The sequence below is a fragment of the Papaver somniferum genome, chromosome 1, assembly GCF_003573695.1.
Source record: "Papaver somniferum cultivar HN1 chromosome 1, ASM357369v1, whole genome shotgun sequence".
Taxonomy (NCBI): Eukaryota; Viridiplantae; Streptophyta; class Magnoliopsida; order Ranunculales; family Papaveraceae; genus Papaver; species Papaver somniferum.
This window is the reverse complement of record NC_039358.1, coordinates 245,865,181-245,878,508: the sequence shown is the minus strand read 5'-3', so window position 1 is coordinate 245,878,508 and position 13,328 is coordinate 245,865,181. Positions and strand designations below refer to the sequence as shown.

At 35.6% G+C, this 13,328-nt stretch overlaps 1 protein-coding gene across 1 annotated transcript; it reads right to left on the bottom strand.

The window, feature by feature from the left end:
- Positions 1 to 1,159: 1,159 nt before the first annotated feature.
- Positions 1,160 to 9,110, bottom strand: LOC113323811 (nucleolar complex protein 2 homolog). The gene is made up of 12 exons (XM_026572163.1): positions 8,940 to 9,110; positions 8,670 to 8,845; positions 8,543 to 8,591; positions 6,021 to 6,115; positions 5,114 to 5,179; positions 4,234 to 4,743; positions 3,507 to 3,809; positions 2,767 to 3,093; positions 2,479 to 2,685; positions 2,298 to 2,390; positions 2,122 to 2,210; positions 1,160 to 1,894 (listed from the first exon to the last, which is right to left on the bottom strand). Exons 1-12 carry the CDS (start codon positions 9,040 to 9,042, stop codon positions 1,573 to 1,575), a joined length of 2,340 nt encoding a protein of 779 aa, XP_026427948.1. The 5' UTR covers positions 9,043 to 9,110; the 3' UTR covers positions 1,160 to 1,572.
- Positions 9,111 to 13,328: the final 4,218 nt, after the last annotated feature.

The window sequence follows — 13,328 nt, the reverse complement described above, 5'->3', positions numbered from 1 at the left end:
CTTACCTATCATTTCAGAATATCACAATCTAATACTTAAATTGAGCACAGTATTGAAAAAAATGAAGATTTAGCTACTGGTGACAAAACGAAATTATGTGTTATTAGGTTTGGTTTATTTGATTTGAAGCTAGAAAATCAGAACGTTGAACTAATAACGTGGCCACAAAAAAAGGTCTAAATTGTCAATGAGAAGATGAATGTAGAGAACTATTAGAAAATTAGGACTACGAAGTTCAAGGTATACTTAATTGACATACACGTGTAACAACTGTTCATATGCCTTTGATGATGGTGCATTGTAGGAAGAAAGGCAGAGGGCTTTCTGCAAGTGCAGTGCAAAGCACACACCAAAAAAGGACCAAGAAGTGATATAAAAAAAAGGTTCTTTTTTTATTTATACTGTTTCCTTTCTGTACGTTGTTTACGTTCTCATACTTAATTTTTCAGTGTAGCAAACATGCTAACAAATTTTAAGTTTGTGTGCATGAAAAGCAATTCCGTGATGATTTTTGACTGCACTCCAGAACATAAAAAAAAAAATATCTATCATTACAGTCACAAGCATTGTCATTATTTTATTATCTCCTGTTAATCTATGTTTTCTCCCAACAACGTAGGATGGTTTGCCTTTCCCCGACGGCTGCACCAATTTAATGTCTAAATGATATAAATAATCTTCTAATTTCATAATGAGCATGAAAATTAACATGCCCCAACTTTTGATAAGGGTTTTTCCATTTTTTTCTTGCTGTTTTTTGCAAGTCAAGTCCATGACATGGGTTCTTTTCTGGGTGATGTCCTACTGTTGGAAGTTTTGGTCATAAATTTGGAGGTGGATTTGGTCTTTTTTGAAGAAAATATGATCTTGCTGGGTATGTTATTCCCACAATTCTAATAGATGTTAATGGATGCAATTGATGAATTTTATAGTCTGAACGAAAAACGCAAGAATGATGGCAAGAAAAGGAAGTTTGCAGCGGAAGGAGTAGCGAGCTTCATGATTGGGCCCTGGGTGATGGAAAAGCCTGTTGGATCATCAAAGAATGGTGGATCCTGCATTAGAGATGATAGTCATCTTATAGGTAACGTTCTTATAAACAAAGATTGATGTATCAAATATTTATCCAAGAACAATAACGAACGATAAGCTACTGTATTTTTAAAGACATCATAAAGCTCATACCAATGACTTATAATCAGGGAGATGCACATAAAAAATCTTAAACATGCATCGGGACGAGTCCCACACCAAATCAAAGATCTTAAGCGATTGGACGAGGCGAAGCCGAGTCACAAAATCAAAAATCCTCCTCCGCGACAGGCGGGGAGAAGCCACGCGACAAAAAAACAGAAAATGCACGACCAGGTGAGAAACAAAAAATGATGGTGGATGGTCTGCGGAGCCGCACCGGGCACAAAATCTAGTTATACACTAAAACTAAACTGAGAATATGTTTTCCAACTGCACTTGGAAACAGTGCGTACCTAATGGATTCATATTTCGCAGGATACAAAAATAATAATAATTGGGGGTGTTCTAGATTTTGCGCGAATATGTTGTTGCTCATTCTTAAGTTTTCATCTTCTTCGCTTTTCTTACATCTCTTCTCCCATTTGACTTTTGAACCACTGGACTGACTTTTACTTGTTTTGAAACATCTGTTGCGTTATCCTCAGCGGTGGTGTTGTCGTGGTGGACTGTTGTCAACTTTTCTTCTGCGGCTGGTTTCTTTGGAGTTGATTCACTGCTCTCATCGCTTCCTTTCTTCCTTTTTCTTCCATCTGTTCTCCCACTCTGGGTTGAATCCAAGCTTTTCTCCGCATTCTCCTTGTGTGTGCCCTTTTTGGGAACATTGGCCTTCCCTTTCTTTGATTTCTTCTGTGCTGCTTTACTGTAAGTGTATAACAAGAGTAGTTAGGGTCGAAAACAGACAGTTGAGGGTAAACAGGAAGAAAGAAAAATGAACCTCAAGGTTACTTCAAAGCGAATGTTTTATGCCAAACATGTCTAGTCCCTATGCACATCTTATTCCAGGTTTATGTGCACTGTACTTGAGTCGAACTTAAAACATGAAGAAACTAAAACCAATGGTTGCGGATGAGATTCATTAGAATATACCTTTGCATGACCGAACTTCTGGAGAGGCTTCTTTTAATGATATCAGTATAGTATTGAGTAAAAGGAGTCTGCTTGCTGTCCACTTTGATCTGCACAAAAAGCATTCAAGACACCACAGAGTAAGAATTGAGAGCTCTTGATTTGAAGTAAAGAAAAACGAAATAAAGAAACCCAACCTCCTGAAGAAAAGAGGCTACGGCTGCCTTATCTTTTGGTGAAAAGGCGACTTCTTCTCTTTTCTTGTTCACAAACTCAACATTCTGCTCAACCTGCATTACCATAAATTTATCCAATGAAATAATGTCATGAAGCTAAACCCTAAAGTTAAACTGAGACAAACTGGGGAGACAAATATACCATATCTATTAGACGTTTCACTGGACGTCGAAGACTTTCAACAGTAGTTTTCTCATTGAACTTTCTCAGACGAATTAGGGGAATAGCAGCCAGCTCAGGAAATGATATATGGTAGCTCCACTGAGCAAAGTGAGCTGAAAGCAGCTCAATTACAGATAAGACACACTCTTCTTGGAAGAGACGTGATTTCAGCCACTGCTTTGGAACCTACATCAGAAACTGAATCTTATCAGCCTACCATAACTTCAACAAGCAACATTAAAAACTCAAACTCTTAAATCATATAACCTTTAGTGCAAATGACATGTCGAAGGGTTTTGCAGATTTTGCATCTTCCTTGCCAGTTCCAATGTACTCCAACGAGTCGAGCACCAAGGATGTCACGGGGATGAAGTCCCTAGAAGAACTTGAAAGCTGATTGAGCATTTGAATGCATTTTACTCTCAGAGGCAAGTGTCGTGGCCCAGAAAAAAGGTGAAGCACTCCATTAATGATTTGAACAATTAAGTACACCAACAACTGAAGGTCATTATCTTCAACGTTTGCGCAGACATACTTAACCCACAAATCCACACAATTGATGTATTGCCAGCTATATATCTTCTCCATTGTTTCCTGAAGACACAAACACCTGGGCGTTAGCAGAATGCAACTTAAAAGAAACCCGGTTTCGTACACAAATGAGCATCAAAATTTCAAACAAAAGAACTTAACAGAAAAGAATGAATCGTCTGTATCCCATCCTAACAATATTGCTCGTGCACGAGTTAAAAACAATAAACACCTGGGCATTAGCAGAATGCAACCTAAAAGAAACCCGGTTTCGTACACAAATGAGCATCGAAATTTCAAACAAAAGAACTTAACAGAAAAGAATGAATCGTCTGTATCCCATCCTAACAATATTGCTCGTGCACGAGTTAAAAACAATAAACAGATGGGTACCTCAGGTTCAAGCAAAATTTGTAAATTAAAAATATTATGAACTATGTCATATCTTATGGATGAAAAATTGGAAGAGCATTTACCTTTTCCTTTGTGTGAAGGCACTGCCGTAATATTGTGGCTAGCTGCTGGATAGATACCAATGCCTTGCTACATGATCTTGGAACATCTAGAGAATAAAGCTCGACAAGGGAGTCCGCAAGAAATTTTATGTGTAACAAATTTGTGGGCTCCAAAAACTTGCTTCGTGCAATAAAGGCCTTGTATGTTTTTATCAAGCAGGACTCGAGACAGTTTAAACTCAACTGCGTAGCAGCATCACGCATGATAAGAAATGATGCAGATGGAACTTTTCCTTCCCCAGTTGCCCAGAGATGAACTGTCACCTGCACTCAATTTTAAGTATCATAAGGAAAAGACGAAGATGAAAGCTTTTGCATGTCAAATTGCCTTCATTAGTGCTAGGGGGGCAAATGTAAACCACAAGGAAAGATGCTCAAGCTCATGGGGTTCACCCCAGCCTTTACCCCATTGCAAAATTCTAGCCACAACAACACATTAATTCAGTTTTAATGGTGATTCTTAAGCAACTTTTGTTGTTAATATTTGGAGTTTAACGATCAGGCAATTTCTGGTCAGGAGATCTTCAAGGTGACGTATTTCACACCAAGGACCATTGCCTTCCTGAATTTCCAAGAGGTCCACTCTTAGCATTACAATCCACCACCAGTTTGGTAGATATTCTCAGCCATCAGTAATTAGAAAACAGAAACATAGTAAGTTTCAACGATTAAACAACCATAGAAGTACCTTGATGAGTTTCTTCAGTAGTGACGGAAATGCAGCAAAGAATATGGTCGAAGCTCTCAGACGCGTTAGAGTAAATGCAAGTATCTCAGAGTCAGTAACGTGGTTGAGAAAGATAATTGTACTACTCAGATAAGACTGAATCAGAGGCTCAGAGTCTTTCCATTTTTGAGTTTTCTTCAACCCCAAAACAGTATGTTTCTCGCAGTCAGGGATCGGGATTTCTAAATGTGTTCGAAATATGTTATCGGCTTCACGAAGGGTAAAGTTCACTATCTTAACAAACGTCTTGCTACTCTGAATTCTCTGTGAGAACGCATCGATGGCATCACCAGATCCATATTGACAGGCAGCTCGGTATGCATTCAACAGATTAGGAAGAACAGACAAGTTCTTTTCCTCTAAAATCAGTCGACACCAGGAATCAATTATTGCAGTAGTCAAAGGCTTGCCAATGCTGGAATCAACTTCCACCATATCCTGGTCACTAGTTTCGGCTTCTTCATCGGTATCCTGACACAACCAAACCCAAAAGTATTGAAAAAAAGTAAAAAACAGTCTGACGAGGACAATACAACTTTCATAACTCTCGCTGAGGAAGCAAATCAAGTAACAGAGTACATATAACCCCGGCAATTTATTAATATCTTATACTCTGTCAGGATTGGGTTCTTTATACCCTGCGGGATCCGCTTGCTTATATGATGGGCTTATATTCCTTACAATTAGAAGTAAAAAGAGACATATGAAATCAAGGATCGAACTATTCTCTAACGGGAAGTCAGCCTTGTTCAATGAATAGAAAGTTTCGGTAGAATTCTCATTTCTAACAACTCTAAGATGAGCACAACACAAAGAAGGTATGGCAGCTCAAACAACTTACACTATAATCACTATCTTGCTCAAGTTCATTAGCACGAGCTTCCAAGAATTCTGCAAATTCTGGATCCTGAATCAAAAAACAAAAACACGGAAATCAAACTCAGTAGATAACCTACAAAACATGGGAAAAGTACAATTGAATCAAGAAAGAAAAAGAAAACTAAATGAACAAACACGAAGTCTATACAAATATGCAATAAAGCGTTGGTTTGTCAACCTTAGAATGGAAAAGAGTAAATGTTTGATTTATCTTATTGAGATAGATTTCATGTATTAAGAAAAAGAACTTGGGTTAAGCAACGCTGGCATGGTATTCATAAGTAGAAGCTTTTTAATGTGGGTGTCTTTACAGTATTATTCAGGCTTGTAAAGACTCATAACAGAAGCAATCAATTTCTAGCTAAACTTAGTAAGGTATCAAAATCATGTGATTGGGTTGTGGAACAGAACTCTCGATGTTAACTCTCATTTACAAGCTCATAATATTGATTTCAACCATCTTAGAATATAATAGCTAAAGTAATACAAATACATTGTGCGCAGTTCCTTTGCAGTGATCTACCTTACTGTGATATCATGTAGCCTCAGACCATTATTCAGTACTTTCAGAATTAAATTATCGATTTCCTATATATGAGACACATAATCAAATCATACTTATGAGGAAAACTTCTTCTCGTTGAGCTAATTATGCGTGACAAAGATTCCAGCCAAAGCTACCTGTATTCATACAAATCTTTGAGGCTTATGAGATTTTAACCACAATCGGGAAAATGTGCTGATATGACAGTTACAAAAAAGGATCAAATATTGTTTATCAGTATTGTCAGGTTTCAGATTCTCAAACAAACTCACACTACCCGTAAAGTTGTTACTCGTTGCATTTATTTATAGAAATGCACCATTACCTTTTCAATCAGGCGGTCCAATTTCTTCTTTTGCTTGGCAAGTTCCAAACGAAGTTCCTTGTTCTGCGCCTGTAAAGGCCTATCATTCCCCTCATCTGCAAGAAATTATTCACCCTTTAATAAGTTACAAACTTAAAAATCACTACTAGTTCAATTTTGTAATGCTTTAGGGTATTGAGAAGATTTGGTAGTGGATGTCAAAGCTAAAACCTTGAAGTTTACAGAGAGGAGTAACATTGAAAAAAAATTAAAAAACAACATATCTTGCAGAACTTCATATCTTCTGCCACAGCTCCATGGTAGCTACTATTTCACACCAAATGGGTTTCTACTGATATTGATGAACTTTTCTTGGTTTTGGTAAAATTTCGGTATTTTTTTAAAGTTGTAGAAAGTTGTACAATTTTGGGTATGTAACATATGGACTTTTAATAAATCTTTTTTACATTACTTTTTGATCTGTGCACCACATTCTTAAGTGCAGTAAAGAATCTGGAGGCTATGAACATAATTTCTTTATAATGAAAGGAATAACCTCTGGTGTCAAACTGTATCTGCAAAATACCAATTCCCTCAAGCTTGACTGTTGGCTCAATAGGTGAAATATGCTTATGCACTTCAGTGTGTGTGGCTATCTCAAAACTTAAGGCTTTTTTTGGGAAAAAAATGCTATTGGCAATGGGGGGAGCACAAACTACTGGCTTGACATCTGGTCCAACCATATGATATTTAAAAAGTAAGTTCCCTGATCTTTTGGAGTTGGCAGTCAGGAAAATAGGATACACTAGTCTAGCTCTGTTCTACGAAATCCCCAGTTGCATTGGTTTTCTTATTCAAAGAGAACTTTTAAGGATTCTGAATCCTAGAATTAAGTGAACTACTTCAACTCATTCTCGGTTTAATTTTTTTTCCTTGTAATCTTTTACCAACCAATTTACTTAACATGGCTTCCAACAATGGTTTTTCCTGGGGTTTCAACTCCCTTGCAAGTGCCAGGGTCTGTTCAAGTGATCGATAGACTAGCAATACTGGGTCTCACGCAGGCAGCAACATCAATGAATTTAATGGAGCTGCCGGTAACAATAACAAGTTTCAGTCCAATGAAGGTAAGTCCTCATCAAGTTATGGATCAAGTTAAGGGTACGCTAATTTTATTTTTGTTTATATATTAATGTTATTTTAACAATACTAGAGTGCTACTGCAGTTTTTTCATGCATTATCTTATTTATTGCAGACAACCGTCAGAAATACAATGGCTTCAAAGATGTTCAAGCATTCAATGGTACAAGACAAGTGGTGTTACTATAAAAGAATAAGAGAAGAATAATTGATCATGCTTGTGAGTTTAATATGTAGTGTGTACTACTGTCTTGTACTTCCAATCATCTTAAGTAATGCCATCCATTCTACAATATTGCCTCTTTTTTTTTCTGAAGTGAAATGGGATTTGTTCACATATTGATAAATGATTTAGAATTGGTATGTCTACATTAGCACAAGAATTTCTGAAACATAGTTCATGCCTAATAGGAGGCCTAAGAATTGACTCCTACTTGGGATTGGTAGCCGGCTGGAGGGGGTAATGGTCGAGGGTTTGAATTCAGGTTACGATACTCCTAGTATCGCATCTCGGAAGTGGCACAAATCAGATAGATTAGACACAACCCACGTACATCCTCCTGTATCGTATCCCGGAAGTGGCACAACCCACGTACATCTCATGTGAGATAGGAGTTAACCCCAGTAACAGGAGTTAACCCCACTAACCTAAACCTAAACTACTAACAGTTGAGAGACTAATTATAATTCCTATTAATTAGGCACACTGACTATCTTCCAATAAAGATAAACTTACTTAGTCACAGACTCACAACCAACTCTATTCAACATCTAAGTCATTACCTGAACCTCTTATTTTAGGTACAAGTAACATCAATATGCAAATCTTCATGCACTGAGTTGAAATATTTCTAATGAATGGGTACAACTGACACAATACATTAATGTGAACAACTGCCTAAAAAATCAAGCAGATCATTATGAAACTACAAATAATAATCACTAGCTTCATGTATAATCTCACATTTCTATAACAAAAACCAAATTAGCTATTCACGATAAATGCAGCACAATCCCAACAAGATCCTGAAAACACGTAGTATTATTTTGGTCATAGTATATGCATGCCTCTACTTGACAAAATGGCAGTTCACTTAGCATGATTTTGGCTTTTCTACGGTGATTGTACCGAAAGCTTAAAAACCAATCTGAACTGGCCAACAATGGAAGTAATGCTCCCATCAGTAAAGACAATAGCATGATTTAGTTTATTATTCTACAAAGTGGGCAATCTTTAGTTTTTCCTTTTCGCTTTTGTCTTGCAGAAAAAGAAAAAAACTACTCCACAAAGTGCTTAGTAAAGACAATAGCATGATTTGTAAGTGTTTGTACCAGCTGGAAGATTCTTTGAGATATCATATAAACTGATTACACACAACAAATTCAACTTCTCAATTCTAACCTGATTCATCGTCGCTTTCGCCTGCAGCATCATACGCACCTTCAAAGGTCTGTTTAGTAATTCAAAAAAACCCATTTCAGTCAAATCCAAAACTCAAATCATCAAATTGAGAAACTATCCCACCGACCTCTGGAAGAAATTCATCACTATCAGAACCCTCTTCAATCGAATCATCAGTTTCATACCCATCGAATACAGGAACAAGTGAAACATCTCCAACAGCTACATCATCTTCATAATCATCAACATCTAAATGCTTTCTAGGAAGAGTTTTATGTGTAGGACCGTCTTTCTTCTCTCCTCCTACACTAACAAGAACAAATCTATAAGACCACTGCTAAAATTTAAACAAACAAAGTAATCAGGATTACAATCATTTTTAAATTGAAATTCGTACTTGGTTTCTTTTTGAACATAGCCTTTTGCTTTCGCCTCTTCTTCATCACAGATGGAAGATGTTTCTTGGCGAATTTCCTAGCCTTCTTACCGAGTTTCGACATTTTTTCTCTCAATTTGCTTGGCTAGGGTTTCAGAGAGGAGAACGAAGAAGGAAGAAGGAAGAAGAGGGGTCTGGGGTATAAGCTTTTAGGGTTTAAAGGTAAGAGATGGTTTTGTTAAGCGCAAACGTGATATTTTTCTAAAGGGGTAGCCATAGCTGCTGGTGGCTAGAGTTATGAGCCGCACCTAGTGAAATGGTGCACGTCGTTTAACAGTCATATATTTTGTTACTGGTCAATGTGAGTCCCAAGTAAAATACTCTTAGCAATTTGGCAAGTATAATTATAAACGATCAATGTTTGATACTTGACTTATTGTAAATTCATAAATCGTACAATACCGTTCGTAGCGATGGAACATGCAAGTTTATTGATTTTTTTACCAATCAGGCATTACATTAATTCTTCTTGTGAATTATCTCTCAATTAAGTCTTTCATATTTTTACTCAGCTTTTAAGGATCTAGTTGGCATATATTTTTTAGTTTCCTTCAATATAATAATAATGTTGTTCTTAAACTTTTCTCCAGGTTTTTATCTTCGGTTTGTCCTTCCAAAATCCTGGTTTATGTCAATTTATAAGCTTTACACATAGCAAATGACACGTTACGAAAAAAAAACATAAATGAACGATACAAATAAAACTTGATTGACTAATTAGTTTGTTACAGAATTCATAAAAAAATTATTGGTTTCTTTTAATATTGTAATAATGGTTTTTGAATCACTTCGTAAGATAATCTCATAGCTGCTCTACTTTGTTGCCCATTTAATAGAGGTCTCTGCCCCTTCCAGCTCCAACTTCTCTCGTGTATGGTACTTTATAATAGTTTTTCTTGCTTCAGCAGTATATTCTGCAAAATCGTCACAAGTTAAACCAATTCCCACAAAAGTTAATTGGTTCATTGTAGACAAGGCGATGTTGATTGTATAGCTCATGTTATTATTTTTATGTTAGTGTTAGGTCTTGTTATCTCCTAACATTCACTATATATAGGATTGTAATATAAGGATTGCATAATCGAGGCATAGGCCCGTCCTGTCCCTGGAATAATTATGACTATTTATGTGTTTTATATATTGTTAGCTGTTGTTGCATTTGGTTTGTTTCTTTTTTCTAAAGATCGAGTTGCGACGGGCTTTCTAGACGTGCCTAAGTAATTTTATTAAAGAATTCATAAAATTTCAGGGAATGCAAGTGGTGTTATTCCATGAATAATTGTTTCCACTCTCATACTACCAGGAATTATGGAGTAGGTAAAGCTTTCCAAATCTAAGTATAAGTTGGCCAATCTTTACTTACATTTTTAATGTGGAAATTATTATAGGACTTCAAAAATAATGCATCATTTTTTTTCATTTTCCTTTTTGAAGAATTATTTTTTCATGACTTATCATAAGGATGTCATTCATAATTATGCAACTGATAAATGTTAAAATCCAATAACTAAAATCTATGAATAATAAATATGTGTGCTTATTCTCCCGAAAATCGTACTTAATGATAGAACTTGTGTAAAATTAATCAGCCATATCTACTTCGTTTTAACACCGAATGTTTTGCTATTTCATACATGGGCAGAGCTGTATTTCACAAGTAGAAGAGAATAAGAAACCAATTAAGTTGACTAAATAAGTATCAACTCCTGACTGTTTGACTTGTTATATAATCTTTCTTTAGTTTCCTCCAACATTCCGCTAATAATAATCTTTGTTATTGTGTTTGTTTTCCTTTGTTCCTTCCAAAATCCAGTCTCTTAAAATTTAGTTTATATGTAATACATAAAAAATGTGAAAAAACGTGCTAAAAATCATACGCGTTAAAATCATACGAAATGAACATTCAATGACTATAGGAGTCGCACCTTATCAAACGGTCCTATTCATGGTGGTATAACAAATTTACAACTACTTACGGCAACTTTTGAATTCATACGAACACCACAATAAGAAACATTTAGGACACTTCCGGTATGGTTTTAGTAATATATTTTAGGGGTGGCCTAATATGGAGCCTTTTGTTTTAATTTTTACTTCGGGCACCACTTTTAAATGTATAGTACTCCCTCCGTCCCATTATTAGATAACCTATTCAATTTAAATTTTGTCCCACTATTAGTTGACCTATTTCATTAAATAAGGGGATATTCCTAAAATTATCCTTTTGATTGATTATCGGTAGTATAAGAAATATGTATAATTTGATATTCATGTTTATATTCGTTACGCAAGTGTTTTAAAATGCTTTTCAATCATACGAAGTTTACGAAAATCCATGATATGATTTCAGAGATAAATTAATTCTAAATTTTACAAATTATCATCACAAGGGTATAATTGTAAAAAATACACCATTTCATTCCTTGTCTTAATAGTTGTGCAAATTTGAACTAAGTTATTTAATAATGGGACGGAAAAAGTATGACCCAATTACTGCCATCTTCAATCGAATTATCAGTTTCATACTTACCGAATACAGGCACGAGTGAAACATCTCCAACAGCTACTTCAACATCTAAATCCTTATTGGGAAGAGTCGTTATATGTGTACGACCATCTTTCTTCTCTCCCCATATATCAACAAGACCAAATCTATAAGACCACTGCTAAAATTTAACTAAAAAAATATCAGAATTACAATCACTTTTTAAGAAATCTATTATAAGGGCACGGACACCAATAATTTGATTTTGAGGGCTCATATGAATTCAACTATCCTAAATATGGATGAGGGGAGCCTAATGTAGGGCTCCAAACCTAATTTTTTCAATCCCTAATTTAATCCATACCTAACATAAACTAAAAAAGATAAAACGTCTCTTCTCTCTTCATCTCCTCCACCTCTTCTTGCTCTCTTCTCCTCCTCCCTCTTCTCTTTTTCTTCAATTTTTTCTTTAACGATGATAATCATCGATTCCAAGCCAGTAATGATTTTAATTAGGTAAGAATCAACAAACTCACCTTTTTTTTTACAAAACTATATATCAGATTTTGATTAAAAATAGGGTTCTAAAAATTGGTTTCAGTAGTGAATACGGTTGGGAGTAAATACACTATACGGTAAGGAAACCTAACTGCACGACAAAATTTCAAAAAAAATCAAAACTTTTCATACTGTAAGTTGTCCCGATATTTTATACGGCCGGGAACCTAACCGTAATTTACCCAGATTTTGTCTACGATTAGGTTTCCCAACCGTAACTTCAATTTTCAAAAATAAAATAAAAAAGTTTTTTTATTTTGATTTCAAATATTAATTATAAATCAAATGATTAGTCTAATCTGTTGGAATTTACTGGGATCAAATTGTATTAGGTGTCAAGAACTTCGAGTATGAGAACCGTCCCCTAGATCCAAAATGCAGATACCGTATGTTATATATTTTTATTTTGCTTGCATTCATTCAGTAGATAGTTTTATGAGATATTTTCTAAAAAGGTCGTATGTTTTTTGCTATATTAGGGTCTGGGTCGTAAAACATGCCGTTGATGTTTTTTGTTCGTAGACTAACGGAAGGCCGTTAAAAATCCGTTACTTTGACATTTTGACTTTAGTCAGATACTAAGACTGTTTAAAGAGTATCTCTGTTCGTCATTTATTCTCCATTCACCGGCCGTAAAATCACGTAAACCCTAAAATTCGTCATTTTTCTTTGTTTTGCAAGTTAGAATTTCTTTCTTCCACGACGGTTGACGATCATACCTAGCTTATTTATCTTACATATGCTTTCGCTACAATTTACCATTTTATAATCTTGATCTTCTCCGAACAGGGTGCATGGGTAATTGCCGTGATTATCAAATCTACGGATAGAAATAGCAAAAAAGGGTGTTATCTGATTTGGAAAATGGGTCCTCACTGGTATGAAGTTAGGCTTGTGATGTGATTCAGTACTCTAGGTTTAGTTATTGAATCAAAGAAACAGGGATGTATCCCTTTTGAAATGCAGAAGATGATAGTGTTCTACTGTTCTTGCTCGATGTTGAAGGCATCTCTATTAATGGCTGACTTCACCAATCTCATCAGCATCAGCATCAAAAGATAATTTTCTTTTCCATGTGTAGCTATACCCTATTCGTTTATCATGGATTTCTGTGTTTGTACTTTAAATTACAGATGAAGTTCTCTTTTAATAGCTGATTTCTTTGATAAGATTGAGTGAGGATCGGATAAGTTAAAATTTAACTAGTTTATAAGGACAGTTAAGTAATAAATTAAACGGTCAAAGTTAGTCTAGCACTCAAATGCATCAACTGCATTTTCTACGACCCAGACCCTAACATAAAACCG

Excerpts from the sequence above, each read along its gene's own strand:
- LOC113323811 (XM_026572163.1), bottom strand. The coding sequence starts at position 9,042 with ATGTCGAAACTCGGTAAGAAGGCTAGGAAATTCGCCAAGAAACATCTT. Across the intron at positions 3,094-3,506 it reads GCCTTCACACAAAGGAAAAG|GAAACAATGGAGAAGATATA; the intron begins GTAAATGCTCTT and ends TTGTGTCTTCAG. Across the intron at positions 2,391-2,478 it reads TGAAACGTCTAATAGATATG|GTTGAGCAGAATGTTGAGTT; the intron begins GTATATTTGTCT and ends ATGGTAATGCAG.